Raw genomic sequence first — 24,456 nt, forward strand, 5'->3', positions numbered from 1 at the left:
CAAAACGACCCCCTGTGAGCAAGCACTTGGCGACAGTGGGAAGGAAAAACTCCCTTTTAACAGCAAGAAACCTCCAGCAGAACCAGGCTCAGGGACGGGCAGTCTTCTGCTGGGACTGGTTGGGGCTGAGGGAGAGAACCAGGAAAAAGACATGCTGTGGAGGGGAGCAGAGATCAATCACTAATGATTAAATGCAGAGTGGTGCATACAGAGCAAAAAGAGAAAAGAAACACTCAGTGCATCATGGGAACCCCCCAGCAGCTACGTCTATAGCAGCATAACTAAGGGATGGTTCAGGGTCCACCTGATCCAGCCCTAACTATAAGCAAAAAGGGAAAGTTTTAAGCCCTAATCTTAAAAGTAGAGAGGGGTGTCTGTCTCCTGATCTGAATTGGGAGCTGGTTCCACAGGAGAGGAGCCTGAAAGCTGAAGGCTCTGCCTCCCATTCTACTCTTACAAACCCTAGGAACTACAAGTAAGCCTGCCGTCTGAGAGCGAAGTGCTCTATTGGGGTGATTATGTACTATGAGGTCCCTAAGATAAGAAGGGACCTGATTATTCAAAACCCTTATATAAGAAGAAGAATTTGTAAATATCTATTCTAGAATTAACAGAAGCCAATGAAGAGAGGCCAATATGGGTGAGATATGCTCTCTCCTTCTAGTCCCCGTCAGTACTCTAGCTGCAGCATTTTGAATTAACTGAAGGCTTTTCAGGGAATTTTAGGACAACCTGATAATAATGAATTACAATAGTCCAGCCTAGAGGAAATAAATGCATGAATTAGTTTTTCAGCATCACTCTGAGATAATGCGTAAATGCAAAAAAGCAGTCCTACATATTTGTTTAATATGCGCTTTGAATGACATATCCTGATCAAAAATGACTCCAAGATTTCTCACAGTATTACTAGAGGTCAGGGTAATGCCATCCAGAGTAAGGATCTGGTTAGACACCATGTTTCTAAGATTTGTGGGGCCAAGTACAATAACTTCAGTTTATCTGAATTTAAAAGCAGGAAATTAGAGGTCATCCATGTCTTTATGTCTGTAAGACAATCCTGCAGTTTAGCTAATTGGTGTGTGTCCTCTGGCTTCATGGATAGATAAAGCTGGGTATCATTGCGTAACAATGAAAATTTAAGCAATGCTGTCTAATAATACTGCCATATATACATGTTGTCCATATTCTTGAGCTGCTCCCATGGGATAAAAATAAAAGCTTTTCAACCTACCATCCCTGGTTCTCAAGACCAGCACCAAAGTGGCTCTACTCTTCTTTTTTAGATATACCTTAGTATACAGTGGTAGAGTTCTAGCTTACATTTGGAATATATAGTAGAAGATATACCTTACTGACTTTTCATGAGTGATGACATAATTAAAGTCCACTGTAGCGTGTAAGATGGAACTAGTCACTAAACTGTGCTAATGCGCTTTGTCACTGTAATCCAGTGATTCTTAAGTCGTCAAAAAGCTCCCGAAGTGTCGAAAAACAAAATACTGCATTTCCTCTAAAATATCAGGGTCAGGGTTCCTACACATTTTCCATTTCAAAATTCCAGACTTTTTCCATACTTAAAGTTTCAGACTTCTTTCACCGTACAAATAAACACTCATTTAAAGAAATTACAGTATTTAAAAATCCTCACCCCCTACATGAGACTGTGGGAGCATTAAGGAGCTCCTTCAGTAACATTTGCAAAGGGCCACCTTAAATACCGTTTCTCATGATTGGATTCACCTGTGTGAGGAGGTCAAGGGTCAATAAGCTTACCAAACCAATTTTGTGTTCCAGTAATTAGTGATAAATGTATTCAAATCAATAAAATGACAAGGGTGCCCAAATGTATACACCTGCCCAATTTAAATAATTACTGCACATTTTCTGTAAATACTGGAAACTTCAGAATCAGAAAAATCAGAAGTTTATTGCCAATGAACTGGATTCACAGACTAGGAATTTGCTTCGATATAATGGTGCAACATTAAACAGAGAGCAATATAAAATGCTAAGATAAAATATAAAATATGTGCCAAAATAAGACAAAATATAAGATAAAAAAATGACATGAAATATGAAAGGCTGTGTGCAACAGAAAAACAGAAAGAGAAACAGAAAAAACAGTTTAGTGGGAGGAGTGCAATTAAAACCAAAATACATTGTCTAAAGTGACCCGTGATAAAATGATAAAGTGACAGAGTTAAGGTTAAGGTGACTGAGTTATGAGGAGTTCATGAGTCTGACGGCAGAAAGGAAGAAACTGTTCTTATGGCGGGAGGTTCTGGTCCGGATGGACGTAGCCTCCTGCCCGAGGGGAGTGGTTTGAACAGACTGTGTGCAGGGTGAGAAGGGTCAGCTGTGATCCGACCTTCATTTCACTTCTGAAATATCCACTGTTTGTCTGCTATATGTGGGCTTGGGGAGTAACGGAATACATGTAACGGCGTTACGTAATTAGGATACAAAAAAAATGTATCTGTATTCCGCTACAGTTACAGAAAAAAAGACATTCAGATTACAGGCATATTTAGTAAAAATGTGGATTACTTCACAGGATTACAATTTTAATGCATTTTATAATATTATCTGTATATAATATATAATTTTCTTTGAAACGAAAACATCCCTTCATGAACAGCGACACGACGTCTCCTAACCGGGCAAAATATTGATGAAGTACCCGGATGTTAATGCATTTTCAATGGAGATCTGCGACTGGACACACTCAGAAAATGCTCGCAAAATACGTGTTAAAATTCCATTTTGACCTGGATATTGAGCAGTAAAATTAAATGACTTAAATTATGTCAGGAAAGTATTAAACTTACTCTGACACACACATTCCCAATATTAGTGTTGAAAAGTTACACGGATCTGTGCTGTTCAAGCTGCTGAGCTGAGATGTCCTGCTGCAGCTGTTCAGCGCCGCTCCTAAAACCATTACAATACATTTATATATATATTATATTTTACACAGTTATCCTTTATTGACCGAGTTTCATTCATGAAGTCAGTGGTGTGTGTGTGTGTGCACATCTCTATGTGTGGTGTGACTGTGAGCGGCACAGCGCAGGTCATTATAATGTCATTATTTTAAGGTGCAAATTAAAAAACAGTTTTAGTCACTAACGACAAGTATTTAACTAGACATTGGTCTAACAGTGGAAAATATCAACTAGACATAAGTGAAGAGTTAATGGTCCGTGTCATCGGGCGACACAGGTACGGCAGGAGACATGCAGCTGTTTATCATCCAAATATCACAGACAAAGTGACAAGAAGAACCAAAACCACTTACTTATGGAAGGAAATATGTCTCCCTTGTTCCTCCGTTTGTGGCTTTGCCAACATGTGCAGCTTTCCGGCATATTCCACCTGTTTCTTCTGTGCACGTAAATCACTAACTTGCCCGGAATTAAAATGGCGATCACGCCTCCTTACTGACAGGATTTACTTATTGGTTTTTATTATGCTGTTGTTCTTAATTTGAAAGTTCAATAAGTGGACTGATATGTTAAACATGGTGCGAATTTACTGAACAAGTAGCAGACTTTTTTTTGTTTTGTATATTGTTCTGCCACTTTTAATTACAAATTCATCCGCACACGCCTGAGTTTTCATTATCCTTCATTTGTTTGACATTTTTTGTTGAAAATTTAGCAGGTGAACACTGGGTGTGTTTAAAACAATATTGTGGTGCTCTTAATTCATAATGTGAAGTAAAACAGAGCACATGCCATGGAAACAGTTTGATTTTTGCTTAATAAACTGTACTATGTAGTCAAGACTATTTTTATTTAGTTTCTTTTGTCTGTATTAGTATATTTGATATTGGAGTAATCCAGAAGTAATTGAAAGTAATCAAATTACATTACTTTAATATTATGGTACTTGGATTACGTTACTGATTACATTTTTCAACAGGTAACTAGTAACTGTATCGGAATACATTTTTAAAGTAACCCTCCCAACCCTGGTTATATGATATATTTAACTGAAATTTCTGATCCAGACAACCAATGAAGGAAAGTCATGAAATTATCAGGGGTGCCCAAACTTCTGCATATAACTGTACGTCATATGTCGTATTTTATATACTGAGTCCAACATTGTTGACCATACAAATGGCAGCATTTCATACAGATCTTCACCACCAATTAGGGGCTTGGCCAAGTTAGACCTTACTTGTGTGACATGCCTTGATGCAGCTTTGTTGTGATAGCTGTTGTGGTAGCTTCATGCTGTGGGTGAACAACTTTATGCCTCTGTAGACAGTGATGTGCACAGCTGTGCACATCACTCATGTTCTTAAAAATAGGAATCAGCACACTTCGTCTCCACTCCTCAGGCATCCCTCTGGCTTTGCAATATTTTATGAAACAGTCTTGTTAGAAATTCCACTGCCATCTCTCCAAAACTTTTCCATGCCTGCACTGGAAATGTCATCTGGACCAAACTGCCTTTCCACTCTTCATCCACTTCATAGCTGCCCCTCACTTCATCCTCACTATCTCTTGTACTTCCTGATTTCCACATCAGCCAGCCTTTTCTCTCTCAGTTTCTTCATTCATCAGATGCTCAAAATATTCCCTCCCACCTTCTCAACATACTCTCCTCGCGTGTCAGCACATTACCATATGTAGTTAACCTGCTGCACAGCTTTCCAGCGCTGTCCCTTTGTCTGTCCAATCGGTACAGAGTCCTTTTCTCCTTCCTTACTAGTCAACTTCTTGTACAGCTTGCTAAATGCCTTTTCTTTAGCTTTTGCCGCTTCTCTTTCACGTTATGCCGCAACTCTGTGTACTCCTGTCAATTTTATACATCCCATCGACTATCCCAAAAACGTTTTTGCCAACCTCTTTCTCCTTATGCTTTCCTGACATCTTTGCTCCACCACCAAGTTTCCTAGTCTTCTTCCACTGTCCCAGATGTCACACCCAGTACCTTCCTTTCGGTCTTCAGTACTTTTCCAGTTGTCTAAAATTGCTTCCCCTCCAGCCAAATGCCTTTTCTCACCTGTTCACATGAATTTTACACAAGTCTTCCTCCTTCAGCTTCCACCATCTGATCCTTTGTTGACTCTCACTTTCTTCACCTCTAAAGTCATCCTACAACCACCATCCTAGTGCTGTCTAACTACACTCTCTCCTGGCACCACCTTACAGGTCTCTGATTTCTTTTATCTTGCATCTCCTACTCAGAATGTAGTCCACCTGTGTGCACCTTCCTCCACTCTTATATGTTACCCTGTGCTCCTCCTTTTCTTAAGAGTAGTGTTCACCACAGCCATTCCATCTTTTTTGCAAAATCATCTACCATCTCTCCTTCCACATTCCTGTCCTTGATACCATATCGACCCATTACTTCCTCATCACCTCTGTTCCCTTCACATGGCCATTAAAGTCTGCTCCTATCAACCACTCTTTCATGCTTGGGTTCACTCTCCACCACCTCATCTCTCACACTCCAGAATTCTTTCTCCATCTCAGGGTTCTCACCAGCATTATAACAGCGGAAGGGCCCATTTACGCTGCTGCATAAAAAAATATTACGCTAACAGTTGGGCTGTTACGGCTGTTTTCAAGGGCATTTAATGGGAAAATGATCATTTCTGATCATTTCTGGTAATCAGAAATGATGAGTCATTTCTGATTGTGGACCCGCAGTGCAGACATGATTTTCTTTTTTTTTCATTTGTCTCAGTCAAGCACATTTAACGATGTCAATTGTGACTCACTTTTCTGCTGATTAAAGTCGCTACCGGTGTATCGTCTGTTACTGTGGGAAAGAAAAGAGAAAGCATCCACCGTTTCACATTACAGTTTTTTTTTCCCGGTTCGCATGATGTACCTTTTCCATGAGACACAAAGGTTCTCTGGTGTGGATCAACGAGCGTACGGGAAAAGATTTTGGGAAAACGTTATCGTACAGCCACTTCATACAGCCAGTTCTTCTGCAGTGTGCTGCGCACCGAGTGCTGGGGAAAGGTTCTGCAGCAGCTAAAGTTCTCCTGCTACAAACCCCTGGCAAAAATTATGGAATCACCGGCGTCGGAGGATGTTCATTCAGTTGGTTTAATTTTGTAGGAAAAAAGCAGATCACTTGAGAGAGCGTTGCCTCTCATCAACATTAGCACTGGAAAGAGTGTAACAGATGCCACGAGTACATCATTATTAAATATCCCAGAGACTTTGTCAAAGAGTGCTTAGAAAGTGTGGAGCATTTTGAAAAACCTATCCAAAAACACCCTCTTTGCACATTCTCAAGTGAATGTGGAGCCAATCAAAAAGCTGGCAAAAACACCAAAGAGGCACAGTTCAAATGTACCAGTGCCCTTCTTGGCCGCATTGCCTTCATAGCAGCAACAAGTGACATTGATCTCGAATATGTCTCTCGTTCCCACTCACACCAGCGCCACTGTCAATGTGTCAAGTTGACGGCATGATGGCCCATACGGATAAAGGCAAACTGTCCAACATTCTAGAAGACACTGTTAGTGACCATGGCAGTCCAACATTCGTAGGTACGCATATCATTGATGGCAATTTCCAATTCCACTGCATGTCGCCGGATCAGCCAGCTACGTATGGGGAGTTGTCAAGAAACATCCTGGCTACTTGTTTGGCCTATAAGTCACAAAGGATCGACATCACCTTTGATACATATGAAAGACCCTCCATCAAGGATTGTGAGAGAGAGCACAGAGAAGCCGTTGTGGGAGAAGAGCTCATTATCGAAGGACCTCAACAGAAGAGAGACTTAAGCTTTAAGAAACAACTCATTCAAACGAGAGCTACCTGTCTTTCTCACGAAGGAGTGGTCCAGCGACTTCAACAGGCCACTTCTGCAAGGAAGAGAGGTGTACCTTGGCGTGATGGGAGAGGCTACCTGGTATTTTGTAGAAAATGGAGCAGTGCACGCTGACTCAGTTCCAACCCTTAACTGTAATTACCCTGAGGCTGACACCAGAGTCATCATTCACATGATTGAGGGTGACAAGACCATGCCAGGAGACATCATCATCAGAGCTACTGACACCGACATTCTGGTCCTGGTCTTGCTCCTCCACCATGTACACAGGGTTTTATCTACAGTCTGGATGGAGGTTGGATCCAGGGGAAAAGACAATCTGTGTTACCTAAACATAACTAAGATTGCTGCGACGATCGGCCCAGCTATGTGTGCTGCAATCCCTGGACTACACACTTTCACGGGATGCAATTACATCTCTGCCGTTGCAAGGAAAGGAAAGAACAGGTCATATGTGATTGTGACAAAAAAAACTGACAAGTTCTAGAGAGCTCTAGCTTCATAAAATGAAGCTGTCCCAAAAGCAGCAGAAATGGTGGTGGTGCTCATGAAGGTTAGTCTCATGGCAGTGATGATACTGAAGATGACAATCATGAGCCATTACCAATGGAAATGGAGCAGTCATCTGATGAAGAGAGTGATGATGATCATGAATAATTACAGAAACATCACAACAGAGTGACCTGATTTGAGATTTAATCACAGGCAAATTCAAATCAAATCAATCTTATTTATATAGTGCCAAATCGCAACAAACAGTTGCCCCATGGGGCTTTATACTGTAAGGCAAAGCCATACAATAATTACAGAAAAAACCCCAACGGTCAAAACGACCCCCTGTGAGCAAGCACTTGGTGACAGTGGGAAGGAAAAACACCCTTTAAACAGGAAGAAACCTCCAGCAGAACCAGGCTCAGGGAGGGGCAGTCTTCTGCTGGGACTAGTTGGGGCTGAGGGAGAGAATCAGGAAAAAGACATGCTGTGGAAGAGAGCAGAGATCAATCACTAATGATTAATGCAGAGTGGTGCATACAGAGCAAAAAGAGAAAGAAACACTCAGTGCATCATGGGAACCCCCCAGCAGTCTAAGTCTATAGCAGCATAACTAAGGGATGGTTCAGGGTCACCTGATCCAGCCCTAACTATAAGCTTTTTCAAAAAGGAAAGTTTTAAAGCCTAATCTTAAAAGTAGAGAGGGTTTCTGTCTCCCTGATCTGAATTGGGAGCTGGTTCCACAGGAGAGGAGCCTGAAAGCTGAAGGCTCTGCCTCCCATTCTACTCTTACAAACCCTAGGAACTACAAGTAAGCCTGCAGTCTGAGAGCGAAGCGCTCTATTGGGGTGATATGGTACTACGAGGTCCCTAAGATAAGATGGGACCTGATTATTCAAAACCTTATAAGAAGAAGAATTTTAAATTCTATTCTAGAATTAACAGGAAGCCAATGAAGAAAAGCCAATATGTGTGAAATATGCTCTCTCCTTCTAGTCCCCGTCAGTACTCTAGCTGCAGTCTAGTCCAGCCTAGAAGAAATAAATGCATGAATTAGCTTTTCAGCATCACTGAAACAAGACCTTTCAAATTTTAGAGATATTGCGCAAATGCAAAAAAGCAGTCCTACATATTTGCTTAATATGCGCACTGAAGGACATATCCTGATTCAAAAATGACTCCAAGATTTCTCACAGTATTACTAGAGGTCAGGGTAATGCCATCCAGAGTAAGGATCTGGTTAGACACCATGTTTCTAAAATTTGTGGGGCCAAGTACAATAACTTTAGTTTTTCTGAATTTAAAAGCAGGAAATTAGAAGTCATCCATGTCTTTATGTCTGAAAGACATTCCTGCAGTTTAACTAATTTGTGTGTGTCCTCTGGCTTCATGGATAGATAAAGCTGGGTATCTGCGTAACAATGAAAATTTAAGCAATGCTTTCTAATAATACTGCCTAAGGGAAGCATGTATAAAGTGAATAAAATCGGTCCTAGCACAGAACCTTGTGGAACTCCATAATTAACCTTAGTCTGTGAAGAAGATTCCCCATTTACATGAACAATCTGTAATCTATTAGATAAATATGATTCAAACCACTGCAGAGCAGTGCCTTTAATACCTATGGCATGCTCTAATCTCTGTAATAAAATTTTATGGTCAACAGTATCAAAAGCTGCACTGAGGTCTAACAGGACAAGCACAGAGATGAGTCCACTGTCTGAGGCCATAAGAAGATCATTTGTAACCTTCACTAATGCTGTTTCTGTACTATGATGAATTCTAAAACCTGACTGAAACTCTTCAAATAGACCATTCCTCTGCAGATGATCAGTTAGCTGTTTTGCAACTACCCTTTCAAGAATTTTTGAGAGAAAAGGAAGGTTGGAGATTGGCCTATAATTAGGTAAGATAGCTGGTCAAGTGATGGCTTTTTAAGTAATGGTTTAATTACTGCCACCTTAAAAGCCTGTGGTACATAGCCAACTATCCCGTGAGGCTTCATCAAGGCATTGCTTTGCGCCATGCGGCACCGCCGCGACGCACGGAATTCTGCAGCACGTCTGTCTCAATGTGCCGAAAAAGTGCTGATGTCCACGTCTTTTCACAATTCCTGTGCTAGTCAGACGACGTCCCGGACAAAACACAGCATCCAGTTTGGAAATGAACTGTACATTCCACTGTTACAGTTTTGTCATGGAAAGAGGAGCAGAGGCTTCGCGCGTCGCGGCGGTGCCGCATGGCGCACAGCAACGCCGTGATGAAGCCTCACGGGACATGTTCTGGCATGTCCAGGTACATCCACAATTTCTCGGATAATCACTCGATGGAAAAACCACCGACAGCTGTCTGAACGCCATCTCAAAGCCGTCCTGTGAGACCAAAACGGAGGTGGTTTTGTCTCGCTCCAGTAGCGAATCCATCGTGACGCGCGAAGCCTCCGCTCGGCTTTCCATGACAAAATCTCTTGTTAAAAGTGAAATCTGCCGGAAAATGGTTGATGTCCATCTCTTGTGATAACCAGAGAAAGTGCACACGACGGTCCTGGCTCCACAGAGCCATCCGTTTAGAAATGATCCGGTGGTTTGTGGCTCTCGATGGAGGCACGGAGCGCGGCGCGCCGAGCGTCTTTAAAGCCGTCCTTAAAGCTGTAGTAACACTTCTTATTCTCTGTGAAGCCCGTAACATTTTCACCGAAAGCCAGATAAATTTTTCGAATGGTTTCCAGCTGCCAGTCTCTAACAGTGTGTGAAAAAATTCTGATGGAAAAAAAGCCCAAATCATTCCGCCATTTCCTGACAATGAAACTCCGCCGAGGGGGTGGACCACTCCTCACTCAAAGCCTGCTCACAGGCGAATGACGCAACCGACAGGCGTGGAAAAACTCACGCATGGGCACGAGGGTTCAAGCTTGTCTGACGCAATCACACGTGATTCAAATCCATATGGTTTTTGAAAAAAATAATAAGGTCAGATACTTTTCTAATAGACCTCGTATGTCTTTGGGATCGTTATGAATAATTTTTTCTCAGTTAAAATTTTATTTGCAAAGAAAGTCATGAAGTCATTATTAGTTAAAGTTAAAGGAATACTCGGCTCCATAGAGCTCTGACTCTGTCAGCCTGGCTACAGTGCTGAAAAGAAACCTGGGGTTCTTATTTTCTTCAATTACTGATGAATAGTAAGATGTCCTAGCTTTACGGAGGGCTTTTTTATAGAGCAACAGACTTTTTCCAGGCTAAATGAAGATCTTCTAAATTAGTGAGACGCCATTTCCTCTCCAGCTTACGGGTTATCTGCTTTAAGCTGCGAGTTTGTGGGTTATACCACGGAGTCAGGCACTTCTGATTTAAGGCTCTCTTTTTCAGAGGAACTACAGCATCCAAAGTTGTGCTCAATGAGGATGTAAAGCTATTGACGAGATAATCTATCTCACTCACAGAGTTTAGGTAGCTACTCTGCACTGTGTTGGTATATGGCATTGAAGAACATAAAGAAGGAACCATATCCTTATACCTAGTTACAGCGCTTTCAGAAAGACTTCTAATGTAATAAAACTTATTCCCCACTGCTGGGTAGTCCATCAGAGTAAATGTAAATGTTATTAAGAAAAGATAGACAAAAAGGGGTTTTCAGGGAATACTGTTAAGTCTTCAATTTCTATGCCATAGGTCAGAACAAGATCTAAAGTGTGGCTAAGGTGGTGGGTGGACTCATTTACATTTTGAGCGAAGCCAACTGAGTCTAATAATAGATTAAATGCAGTGTTGAGGCTGTCATTCTCAGCATCTACGTGGATGTTAAAATCACCCACTACAATTATCTTATCTGAGCTAAGCACTAAGTCAGACAAAAGGTCTGAAAAATCACAAAATTCAACTCAATTCAATTCAATGGTTGTGTTTTTTGGTTGTTAATAAGCATGCAATTTATTTGTGTCTTAGATTACATTTTTATTCATCTGAAACAATGTTTTATGCGTAGCATCAATCAAAATGGTTGCACTCTGTCTTTTATACAAGTCCAGTTTTAAGGGTCCATATCCCATCAGTGGCCACGTACCCCCATCTTATCTGCAAACCCCAGGAAAAATCTGTTTTAAGTTGTAGATATGGTGTCTGGAATTACAAAATTATCTTTTGCAAAAATAATTTTTCTTGCACTAGAAAGTTTAAATAAATTGTTAATTAGTCGTTAATTAGTAAGCGTCTTAATTAGTAACCCCAGACATTTTCATGTCTTAATTTGCACCAAATTAGTCTCTGGGATGGTCTCAACAAAACCAGCTTGAAACAGATGTTGCATTCAATTTATTAATAAAACGTGTTTAGGGGTTAGGTTTTGGGACCCTTAGGGACCAAACCCCAGGATTGTGCAACTTAAGAAGCCCGTTTCGTCCAATGGTAGGCGATTCCCAACAGAATTAAGCCTCAAACCTTTTGCACTCAACATTATGACTAAACTTCACCCAGTTCCCCAGCTATTACTTTCAGCATCTCCCTACAACCCCGCCCCCCTGCCCCCACCACAACATGAAAACGATAACTTTGTAGTCACCCTTTCTCGACGCCAATGAATATAAATACTTGTTTTATAAAAATAGACTTCTTTCTTGACCTCATATTTAACTGTTGACAGCACTGTAATAGTAAAACTTACAATTACCCTGGGATATGACAGATTTTGACAGATATGTATAACACCTATAAAAATAATAAGCTTTTGTTGATCTGTGGAGAATTCAATATGGATTTACGCAATCCTCATTGTCAATCACACATAGATGAATTTATTAATTCCGTATTTAGTATGGGATTGTATCCAGTAATTACTCATCCAACTAGGATAACTAGGAATTCATCGACACTTATTGACAATATACTGACAAACATTACTACGGGAAACATAATGGGTGGACTTCTCATTAGTGATATCAGTGATCATCTGCCTGTTTTTGTTGTTTTCAATTCATTAGTTGATAAAATTGACCATATTAACATGACAAACTGTAGTGGGGATCATTTGGGACAGCTCCTGGACAAGATGGAGAACAAATTACATAAATTTAAAAAATGGTTTGATTTAAATAAATTATCGCTCCATTTTGGTAAAACTAAGTGTATGATATTTGGGAATAAGACCAGGAATTTAAGCAAAAAACTATTACTACATGATATTGAAATTGTAACAGATACAAAATTTCTTGGTGTTCATATTGATGATAGATTAAGCTGGAAAACACATTAACTATGTTAAAACTAAAATGTCAAAAGCCATTGCAATCCTGCACAAAGCCTAAGACTTCCTCACCCAACATGCATTGACCACTTTATGTCATGCATTACTTGTTCCATATATGACATATTGTGTTGAGGTTTGGGGAAATACATACAGAACTAATACTAAACCAGTTTTTCTGTTGCAAAAGAAAGCCATAAGAATTATCAGTAATAAACCATATCGAGAGCCAACAAATTCGTTATTTGCTTGTCTGCAAATTTTAAAATTCTGGGACTTGGTTCATTATATAATACAGATTATGTATAAAGTTAAAAATAAGCTTTTGCCTCTACATGTCCAGAATCTGTTTAAAATGAGAGACTCCAGCTACTGTTTGAGAGGAACATTATTATTTGAGAAATTGAAGATCCGTACTACTGTTAAAAGTCATTGTGTTTCCGTCAGGGGTGTTAATATTTGGAATAATTGTCCTGATAATATTAAAATACTTGGTACATTGGTTGGTTTTAAAAGGCTTTACAAAAAGAATATATTACCCGTTATAGGTTGAAGGATTAGGTTTACATTTTGTCAATGTTCACTCTTGTTTGGTTGTGTTTTGAAATTTTGTGATTAACTTAAATTGTTTATGCACTTTTTTCCTTTCTTTTCTCTCTTTTCTTGTTCAGTTATTATGACCATATGTGTAGGTGTGTATGTATATGTATATATGCATGAATGTGTGTGTATATATGTATGTATGTGTGTATATGCATATATACATTCTTTATTTTTAATGGTATAAGGGGAGGGTGCTTATAAGCTTTGCTTCTGCCTTCACCCTTTCAGCCACACTGGTTTTCGTATGTTGTTTCTTATGTTTTGTTATTGCCTTTGTTATTGCTCAGTTGTGTGCGGGATAAATAAATAAATTCAATTCTATGTTATGAATTCTGTGCAAGATGAAAATTCAGTAAGGTATATCTTACATATTATATTCCAGTTCTAAGGTGGAACTATGCCAGTATACTAAGGTATATCTAAATATCTAAAAAGGAAGAGTAAAATAGGAGAGTAGCAAAGAGTAGAGTAGAGTAGAGCCAATTAGGTGCCTGGTCTTGAGAACCAGGGATGGTAGGTTGAAAAGCTTTTTTATCCCATGGGAACTCTCCCTACACACCCAAGCGGCTCAAGAAAAAAAAAAAAAAAATAAAAAAAAAAAATATATATATATATATATATAAAAATAAGACATAAGATAAGACTATGTCCTTTATGCTGTAAGTAACTTCTTCCAGTGCAAATGATGTTTTCATTTATATAACAATTATTATTGATCATCAAATAAATTAAAATAAAAAATGAGACATTTGTCTTCCCAACATATTACAGCCGTCAATTAAGTTCAAGGTTCTAAACTTCACCTGGAGACTCTTTAAAGGCTAAAAATCACAGCTGTGAACTTTTGGCACCAGTGTGCTTTTGGAACTGTGGTACCTTTGAAAAGGTATGGGTAATTCCGTCCATCTGAGCCCAAAAAGAAGAGCTTCTTTGGTTTGGTCTTCGTGGGCAGGATGGTGATGGTCTTGCCAACGCTCTGTATGGTGACGGCATCAGACGCAGACACCTCGCCTGGTAGAGCCATCTCTGTGGTGGTCATGGCGGCCAGAGCCGGGCTGATCTCGTCCAGATGGAGCAGGTAGCTCGCTCGCTTCTGAGCGCGCTGCTGCAAACTTATCATGATCTGAAAGCAACACAAAAACTCCAGTCAGCCTGGAACTGTAAAACCAGTCCAGTCCAAGCTGGATGTTCCAGAGTTTGAACACCTCAACAGTTAAAATAATAATAAAAAATTGCCTATCTCGGCTTTCAATGTTTACCAGTCGAGTGAGTTATAAGAGAAATTGTGGAGAGCTGGGCATGTCCCAACTTGTCCTCTGACACGCCGAAACAGAGGCGTTCTTTGTCTCGCTCGAACAGCGAATCGGTCGTGACGCACAAAGCCTCCGCGCGGCTTTCCACGACAAAATCTCTTGTTAAAAGTAAAATCTGCCGGAAAATGGTTGATGTCCAGCTCTTGTGATAACCAGAGAAAGTGCACACGACGGTCCCAGCTCCACACAGCCATCCATTTAGAAATAATCCAGTGGTTCATGCCTGTCGTCGCGGCTCGGAGAGCAGTGCGCCATTGTGGGCTGTCCTTAAAGCTGTAGTAACAGTCCTTATTCTCTGTGAAGCCCGTAAAATTTTCATCAAAAGCCAGATAAATTTTTAGAATGGTTTCCAGGTGCCAGTCTCTAACAGCTTCTGAAAATATTTTGGTGGAAAAAAACCCCCAAATCATTCCGCCATTTCCAGACAATGAAAATCCGACGACGGGGCGGGACCACTCCTCCCACAAGGCGTGCTCACAGGCGAATGACGTCACCAACAGGCGTCGAAAAATTCATGCATGCGCACGAGGGTTCAAGCATGTCTGACGTGAAAACATATGAATCAAATCCATATAGTTTAAAAAATAAAAACCCTTTGTTAAATCCCCAAAATGTTAATCTGCTGCAAAATCTGACTTATCTGCAAACCATTAATTGGAAAACATGATTACTGAAATATCTCCCTATATGTAAACGCAGGTCTCACAAAACGTGAATATCATTCATAATATATATTTTTGTTCAGTTTAAGCAGTTCATGGTTTCAGTTTACGCATCAATTACTGCAAGAAATCTTGATTACGGAACCCTATCATGCAATTTTTTATTATTTTATTATTATTATTTTTTTTTGTATTTTTGTATTTCCTCACCTGCTGCTGTCAACAGAGCGGGACGGGCTTGTCACCAGAAGCAAGACCCGCCCTGGGCTCACCCCCCCGCCTCACTGACTGCAGTGAACTCAACCCCCCCAAAACAACCAAAAAAAAAAAATAAAAATACAAAAATAAATAAATAAATTGCATGATGGGTTTGTAATCAAGATTTCTTGCAGTAATTGATGCGTAAACTGAATTCCATCAACTGCTTAAACTGAAATATATACACACATGTATATATACATACACACATGTATATATACATATACATATATATATAGTGAATGATATTCACATTTTGTGAGACTCACATTCATGTTTAGGGAGATATTTTCAGCATTCATATATTGCAGTTAAAGGTTTGCGGATAATTCACTATTTGCAGCTGATTCATGTTTTTTGCGGGTTAACAACTTATTTGTTTAATATTTATTTTGGATTACATAGAACTTAATTGAGGATATATGTGTAATAAACAGTATGTTGTACTCCTTAATTTCATTTGTTCATGTAATTAATTTATGTGCATTTTGATCATCATCTGATCTTGGTATGCTGCACCTTTTTGGAAAGTCTACAACATATTAAAATTCCAGCTTTCCAGGTCTGTTTTTCAGGGTTTTAGAGGGAAAAAATTAAGTTAAATTCACTATGTTGGAACTTGCACATCATCCGGACAGCCTGAGGTCTTACTTAGCAGCACCGGCTGGTGTGACAACAATAAGCCAGCAGGTGTCAGTGCGCACTTAAAAAAAAAAAAAAAAAAAAAAAAAAAAAAAAAAAGATAACTTCCAGTTCAAAGGTCAAAGCACACAGTGCTGCTGCTGTTGTAACACTCGGTGGAGAACAAGCTGAAAGAAGTTCCACTGTGGACAAAAACGGTATGTAAGCAGCTCAAAAGTCTATTTTTGTCCATTTGTAGTGCCGTAAACGGTTTAATAGAAACTGACTTCTAATACTGCGATTTACTGCTTTTGATGAAGATAATGACAGTGTTTGGGGTTTTATTTGTTTTTTGTGTTTGTGACTTAACCTTTAGTCAGCAGCAGAGCCTGCAGTGGTGAGATTCAAAAGTATTAAGCCATTAGTGTAATCCAATGTGGCCGTGCGGCGTGCGCCCACTAGTCAATACTAAAAGTTATCGGTTATCAGTTAGCGGTATCTTCCGATAATCCTTTAATCTGTTTAGCGGTTTATCTTTATAAAAGAAAACTTTTCAGTTATCTGATTATCAAAGTTAACTTTTAGGTTATCTGTGCCCACCACTGCTGGATTTGGACTTCATTCCGGAAAAAAAACAAAACAAAAAACAAACAAACAAAAAAAAAACAAGTTTCAAATGGGTGTAGAGATTTTAAGGCAAAGTAAGAAAAGAAACAGTTCTCAGGCCATGCAACAAAAAATATTTAAAAGTGGGCGTTCATGCTCCCTGACCCCCTGTATCAGGTCTGAGGACTGGTGAGGAAGCAGATGACGACCATGAACAGGTGTGAAGATAGACTGACCTGTTTGAAGGGAAGCCAGCTGCTGGCAGGGCTGGCGGGGTTCTGGGGGTTCCTCAGGCGCTCCAGGGCCGATGCTATGGCTTCACCGTAGGTCTGCTGGAACCAGCTCTCATGTGGAGTCTCTGCCGGTGCCGCCGTGATGCTGCAAACGTGATCCAAGGCAAAAACCACCGGCCGCATCAGAGCTGAGTGCTTCTCACGCATTATGGCGACCTTTTCATCTCTGCACACAAAGAGCATGTTGGGTCAGTCCTCACCAGAGACCCCATTCACGTCTGAACTTCAAAGATCCAAACACGAGCTCTGCTGCAAATAACCCACTCAAGTCAGCAGAGTTCAGCTTTTCATGTGGTGACATCACTCAGTAGCTCCTCCCCTCTACTCAAGTGTCAAACAAACTGCTGGCCATGCCCCAGGTAAGTGTTCCCTGCATGCTGTGGGTGTGTCCCACAGACTTTCAGTGAGCATCCATCACATCAAACAGGACTCCAGGTACCAACTGCAGTCTCATGTCAGCAGCCCTAATAAACTAACCAATATTAAAAGTCATACATGATTTGGTGGAGCCGGGTTTACGTGAACTACATTAGCGTTCCATTTGCAGTTAGTCTGTGACCGCTGGGACAGGATCCAGACCGCAACCACAACCTACCACACTTACTTACAATCCAGTCTCAGGGGACCACGACCTACCACACCTGGCAGAGTGTTACTGTTCCGCAGCCTGGCATGGTGTTACTGTTCCGCAGCCTGGCATGGTGTTACTGTTCCGCAGCCTGGCATGGTGTTACTGTTCCGCAGCCTGGCATGGTGTTACTGTTCCGCAGCCTGGCAGGGTGTTACTGTTCCGCAGCCTGGCAGGGTGTTACTGTTCTGCACCCTCGCCCAAGCACAGTGTTATTATTTTGCTTGTGGTGTTATTGTTCCATGCATAGTGTTTTTGTTCTGCACAGAGCTTTATTGTTCTGCGCCCTTGCCCAAGCATAGTGTTATTGTTCTGCACAGGGTGTCATTGTTCTGCACCCTCGTAGAGTGTTATTGCTCTGCACAGTGTTCTACACCCTTGCAGATTGTTATTATTCTGCACCCTCGCCCACGAATGGTGTTATTGGTCTGTGCACGGAATTACTGGTCTGCACCATTGCCCACACAGTGTTATTGTTCTGCCCCGGCCGGTTTTGTTCTGCGCAGGGCATTATTGTTCTGTACATGGTGTTATTGTTCTGCACACTTACCCACGCACAGTGTTACTCTTCTGTGCAGGGTGTTATTGTTCTGCACCCTCACCCATGAACAGTGTTATTGTTCTGCGCACAGTGTTACTGGTCTGCACCATTGCCCACACAGTGTTATTGTTCTGTGCATGCTGTTATTGTTCTACGTAGGGTGTTTTTGTTCTGTACAGGGTGTTATTGTTCTGCACCCTCACCCACGACTGGTGTTACTGTTCTGTGCACGGTGTTATTGGTCTACACCCTTGCAGAGTGTTATTGCTCTGCACAGTGTTCAGCACCCTCATCCACAAATGATATTACTGTTCTGTGCACTGTGTTATTGCTCTGCACCCTTGCCCATGCGTAGTGTTATTGTTCTGTGCACGGTGTTACTGGTCTGCACCATTGCCCACACAGTGTTATTGTTTCTGTGGATGCTGTTATTGTTCTGTACCCTTGCCCACGCATAGTTACTGTTCTGCACAGGGCGTTATTGCTCTGCACAGGGCAACATTGTTCTGAACCCTTGCCCACGCATAAAGGGGCTTTCACAGTGGCGTATTCGTAGAGCTGCTCATTACAGCGTATCATCTACGCTGTAATGAGCAGCTCTCCGCCCACTTCACGAGGAGTTTTTTCTCAATACGTAGCAGTATGTTGAGAGCTACGTGCATAGGATGGAAGAAATTAAACCTGTTTAATTTCTTCGGTGTACAGCACAGCATGGAGCCTTCACGCGAGTACACGCAGCGCCGTGCTACTGTCCGTTATTGTGAGCCCGCCCACGCTTCAACACGGTACTGTGCGCCACTTCACATCTCCCTGTTGTTCTTATGGAGCTATATAGATACAGATACTGCAAGATCGTTGCTTCACTTTATTATACTGGACTAATTATATAACTATTTCACTGTGTCGCATCGTTTCATAAAAGCTCTCTCTCTCTCTCTCTCTCTCTCTCTCTGAGAAAGAGCGTAAAACTGCTCTCTCTCCTCTATCAGACTCCTTATAATAAAATAAAACCGCTCTCTCTCCTCTATGAGACTCCTTATAGTAAAATAAAACAAAAGCGCTCTCTGGCGCGCGCGCTCTCCCTCCCTCACTCTCTCTCTCTGTGTGTCTAATCGGAGCTGTGACTTTAAAATAAACGAGCACTCGCTGCCTGTCGGTGCGCTCATCAAACGCCGTGATCGATCAGTCTGATCAAAGCTGAAAAGAGCTGTGACTCTAAAATAAACTCGCACTCGCTGCATAAAAAAAAAAAAAATAATAATAATGTTAACTGACTGTTTTTGAGCCGCACCACACCATGCAGTAGTTAACAGAGCGCACTTCCACAGAGGCAGAAAATAGCACTGAAACTGGTGCGGCATGGCACACGCGACTATGTGCGCATATTAAAACGCGAACACACGCAGCTGCAAGTATGAACGAACACTGTTAAAGGCTGAGTACGCGCATATTTAAATGAACAACGCTGCAATGAGCAGCTCTACGAATACGTCACTGTGACAGCCCCTTAATGCTGGTGTTAGTGTTCTGCACAGGGTGTTATTGTGCTGCACCCTCTCCCTCGAAGAGTATTATTGTTCTGCACCCTGGCCCATGAACAGTGTTATCGATCTGTGCACGGTATTATTGGTCTGCACCCTTGCCCACACACAGTATTATTGTTCTGCGCAGAGCGCTTTTGTTCTGTACATAGTGTTATTATTCTACACCCTCACCCACAAATGGTATCATTGTTCTGTGCACAGTGTTATTGTTCTGCACCCTTGCCCACATGTAGTAGGCCTCTACTGGTGGTTGGCTCTCACTGCGGTATTGTATCACTTCCTGTTCCGGAGCACAGCGGTGTTTTGCTGTATCTGTTAGCTGTTTAATCTGCGCAGTTAGATTGATCGAGTTAACTAGATAACGATTTGCTTCACAGTGTAATCTTCGCGTGCCTTAACTAAAGCACTCCCTCTGCTGAATCACCTCTAAATTATTTACAAATTATTCACTTTGTGTGTTTTTAGGAATCCGCTAGCTTAGCGCAGCTACTAGCTCTTAGCCGGTTTAGCATGGCGGCTTCTCCTGACTCTCCCGCACTTTTCTGCTCTGGGTGTGAAATGTTTAGTTATTCCTCGGCCTCCTTTAGCAGTAATGGTACTTGTAATAAGTGTAGCTTATTCGTAGCTTTGGAAGCCAGGCTGGGCGAATTGGAGACTCGGCTCCGCACCGTGGAAAATCCTACAGCTAGCCAGGCCCCTGTAGTCGGTGCGGACCAAGGTAGCTTAGCCGCCGTTAGTTTCCCTCGGGCAGATCCCGAGCAGCCGGGAAAGCAGGCCGACTGGGTGACTGTGAGGAGGAAGTGTACTTCTAAACAGAAGCCCCGTGTACAACCGCCAACCCGTTCACATTTCTAAACCGTTTTTCCCCACTCGGCGACACACCCGCCGAGGATCAAACTCTGGTTATTGGCGACTCTGTTTTGAGAAATGTGAAGTTAGCGACACCAGCAACCATAGTCAATTGTCTGCCGAGGGCCAGAGCAGGTGACATTGAAGGAAATTTGAAACTGCTGGCTAAGGCTAAGCATAAATTTGGTAAGATTGTAATTCACGTCGGCAGTAATGACACCCGGTTACGCCAATCAGAGGTACACTAAAATTAACATTGAATCGGTGTGTAACTTTGCAAAAACAATGTCGGACTCTGTAGTTTTCTCTGGGCCCCTCCCCAATCGGACCGGGAGTGACATGTTTAGCCGCATGTTCTCCTTGAATGGCTGTCTGTCTGAGTGGTGTCCAAAAAAATGAGGTGGGCTTCATAGATAATTGGCAAAGCTTCTGGGGAAAACCTGGTCTTGTTAGGAGAGACGGCATCCATCCCACTTTGGATGGAGCAGCTCTCATTTCTAGAAATCTGGCAAATTTATTAAATCCTCCAAACAGGGAGTAGGGCAGAGTAGCTACCTAAACTCTGTAAGTGAGATAGAGTATCTCATCAATAGTTTTACATCCTCATTGAAGACAACTTTGGATGCTGTAGCTCCTCTGAAAAAGAGAGCTTTAAATCAGAAGTGCCTGACTCCGTGGTATAACTCACAAACTCGCAGCTTAAAGCAGATAACCAGTAAGTTGGAGAGGAAATGGCGTCTCACTAATTTAGAAGATCTTCACTTAGCCTGGAAAAAGAGTCTGTTGCTCTATAAAAAAGCCCTCCGTAAAGCTAGGACATCTTACTACTCATCACTATTTGAAGAAAAATAAGAACAACCCCAGTTTCTTTTCAGCACTGTAGCCAGGCTGACAAAGAGTCAGAGCTCTATTGAGCCGAGTATTCCTTTAACTTTAACTAGTAATGACTTCATGACTTTCTTTGCTAATAAAATTTTAACTATTAGAGAAAAAATTACTCATAACCATCCCAAAGACATATCGTTATCTTTGGCTGCTTTCAGTGATGCCGGTATTTGGTTAGACTCTCTCTCTCAGATTGTTCTGTCTGAGTTATTTTCATTAGTTACTTCATCCAAACCATCAACATGTTTATTAGACCCCATTCCTACCAGGCTGCTCAAGGAAGCCCTACCATTATTTAATGCTTCGATCTTAAATATGATCAATCTATCTTTATTAGTTGGCTATGTACCACAGGCTTTAAGGTGGCAGTAATTAAACCATTACTTAAAAAGCCATCACTTGACCCAGCTATCGTAGCTAATTATAGGCCAATCTCCAACCTTCCTTTTCTCTCAAAAATTCTTGAAAGGGTAGTTGTAAAATAGCTAACTGATCATCTGCAGAGGAATGGTCTATTTGAAGAGTTTCAGTCAGGTTTTAGAATTCATCATAGTACAGAAACAGCATTAGTGAAGGTTACAAATGATCTTCTTATGGCCTCAGACAGTGGAACTCCATCTCTGTGCTTGTTCTGTTAGACCTCAGTGCTGCTTTTGATACTGTTGACCATAAAATTTTATTACAGAGATTAGAGCATGCCATAGGTATTAAAGGCACTGCGCTGCGGTGGTTTGAATCATATTTATCTAATAGATTACAATTTGTTCATGTAAATGGGGACTCTTCTTCACAGACTAAGGTTAATTATGGAGTTCCACAAGGTTCTGTGCTAGGACCAATTTATTCACTTTATACATGCTTCCCTTAGGCAGTATTATTAGACGGCATTGCTTAAATTTTCATTGTTACGCAGATGATACCCAGCTTTATCTATCCATGAAGCCAGAGGACACACACCAATTAGCTAAACTGCAGGATTGTCTTACAGACATAAAGACATGGATGACCTCTAATTTCCTGCTTTTAACTCAGATAAAACTGAAGTTATTGTACTTGGCCCCACTAATCTTAGAAACATGGTGTCTAACCAGATCCTTACTCTGGATGGCATTACCCTGACCTCTAGTACTACTGTGAGAAATCTTGGAGTCATTTTGATCAGGATATGTCATTCAAAGCGCATATTAAACAAATATGTAGGACTGCTTTTTGCATTTACGCAATATCTCTAAAATCAGAAAGGTCTTGTCTCAGAGTGATGCTGAAAAACTAATTCATGCATTTATTTCCTCTAGGCTGGACTATTGTAATTCATTATTATCAGGTTGTCCTAAAAAGTTCTCTGAAAAGCCTTCAGTTAATTCAAAATGCTGCAGCTAGAGTACTAATGGGGACTAGAAGGAGAGAGCATATCTAACCCATATTGGCCTCTCTTCATTGGCTTCCTGTTAATTCTAGAATAGAATTTAAAATTCTTCTTCTTACTTATAAGGTTTTGAATAATCAGGTCCCATCTTATCTTAGGGACCTCATAGTACCATATCACCCAATAGAGCGCTTCGCTCTCAGACTGCAGGCTTACTTGTAGTTCCTAGGGTTTGTAAGAGTAGAATGGGAGGCTCCTCTCCTGTGGAACCAGCTCCCAATTCAGATCAGGGAGACAGACACCCTCTCTACTTTTAAGATTAGGCTTAAAACTTTCCTTTTTGCTAAAGCTTATAGTTAGGGCTGGATCAGGTGACCCTGAACCATCCCTTAGTTATGCTGCTATAGACTTAGACTGCTGGGGGGTTCCCATGATGCACTGAGTGTTTCTTTGTCTTTTTGCTCTGTATGCACCACTCTGCATTTAATCATTAGTGATTGATCTCTGCTCCCCTCCACAGCATGTCTTTTTCCTGGTTCATTGGGGTTTTTACGTAATTATTGTATGGCCTTGCCTTACAATATAAAGCGCCTTGGGGCAACTGTTTGTTGTGATTTGGTGTTATATAAATGAAATTGATTGATTGATTATTCTGTGCACAGTGTTACTGGTCTGCACCATTGCCCACACAGTGTTATTGTTCTGAGGATGCTGTTATTGCTCTCCGTAGGGCGTTATTGTTCTGCACAGAATGTTATTGTTCTGCACCCTCACCCACAAATGGTATCATTGTTCTGTCAGTATTATTATTCTGTGCAGAGCGCTTTTGTTCTGTACATAGTGTTATTGTTCTACACAGAGTGTTATTGTTCTGCACCCTCGCCCACGACCGGTGTTATTGTTCTGCCTAGGGCGTTACTGCTCTACGCAGGGCGATATTATTCTGTACCCTTGTCCATGCATAGTGTTACTGTTCTGCACCCTCGCCCACGCATAGTGCTGTTGTTCTGCGCAGGGTGTTCTTGTTCTGCACGCAGTGTTACTGTTCTGTGCATGGTGTTCTTGCTCTGCACGCAGTGTTACTGTTCTGTGCATGGTGTTCTTGCTCTGCACGCAGTGTTACTGTTCTGTGCATGGTGTTCTTGCTCTGCACGCAGTGTTACTGTTCTGTGCATGGTGTTCTTGCTCTGCACGCAGTGTTACTGTTCTGTGCATGGTGTTCTTGCTCTGCACGCAGTGTTACTGTTCTGTGCATGGTGTTCTTGCTCTGCACGCAGTGTTACTGTTCTGTGCATGGTGTTCTTGCTCTGCACGCAGTGTTACTGTTCTGTGCATGGTGTTCTTGCTCTGCACGCAGTGTTACTGTTCTGTGCATGGTGTTCTTGCTCTGCACGCAGTGTTACTGTTCTGTGCATGGTGTTCTTGCTCTGCACGCAGTGTTACTGTTCTGTGCATGGTGTTCTTGTTATGCACGCAGTGTTCTTGTTCTGCACACAGTGTTACTGTTTTGTGCACGGCATTCTTATTCTGCGCACACTGTTATTGTTCTGTGCATACTATTTGTGTTCTCTGCAGGATGTTTTTGTTCTGCAGCCTTGCCCATGCATAGTGTTATTGTTCTGCACCCTCACCCACAAATGGTGTTATTGTTCTGTGCAGGGCGCTTTTGTTGGGCACATGGTGCTAGCATTCTACACAGGGTGTCGTTCTGCACAGTGCTTTGTTGTTCTGCAGTCTTGCACAC

General features: G+C 41.5%; 1 protein-coding gene and 1 long non-coding RNA gene across 2 annotated transcripts in view; both read right to left on the reverse strand.

Annotated features, from left to right (window-relative positions):
• The window catches only part of LOC117528787 (serine/threonine-protein kinase SMG1-like), a gene marked incomplete at its 5' end in the record, with an annotated part of 213,177 nt that overhangs the window by 153,720 nt on the left and 35,001 nt on the right, over positions 1-24,456 (reverse strand). The window contains 2 exon segments of the mRNA XM_034191411.1: positions 14,023-14,269; positions 16,843-17,065. Of these exon segments, the coding sequence (XP_034047302.1) occupies positions 14,023-14,269; positions 16,843-17,065 (470 nt within the window).
• Positions 4,325-10,821, reverse strand: LOC117528646. The gene is made up of 3 exons (XR_004565843.1): positions 10,809-10,821; positions 5,167-5,172; positions 4,325-4,776 (listed from the first exon to the last, which is right to left on the reverse strand). It is a non-coding gene; the product is annotated as an uncharacterized LOC117528646 (long non-coding RNA).

The sequence above is a fragment of the Thalassophryne amazonica genome, chromosome 16 (genome assembly GCF_902500255.1).
Source record: "Thalassophryne amazonica chromosome 16, fThaAma1.1, whole genome shotgun sequence".
Lineage (NCBI taxonomy): Eukaryota > Metazoa > Chordata > Actinopteri > Batrachoidiformes > Batrachoididae > Thalassophryne > Thalassophryne amazonica.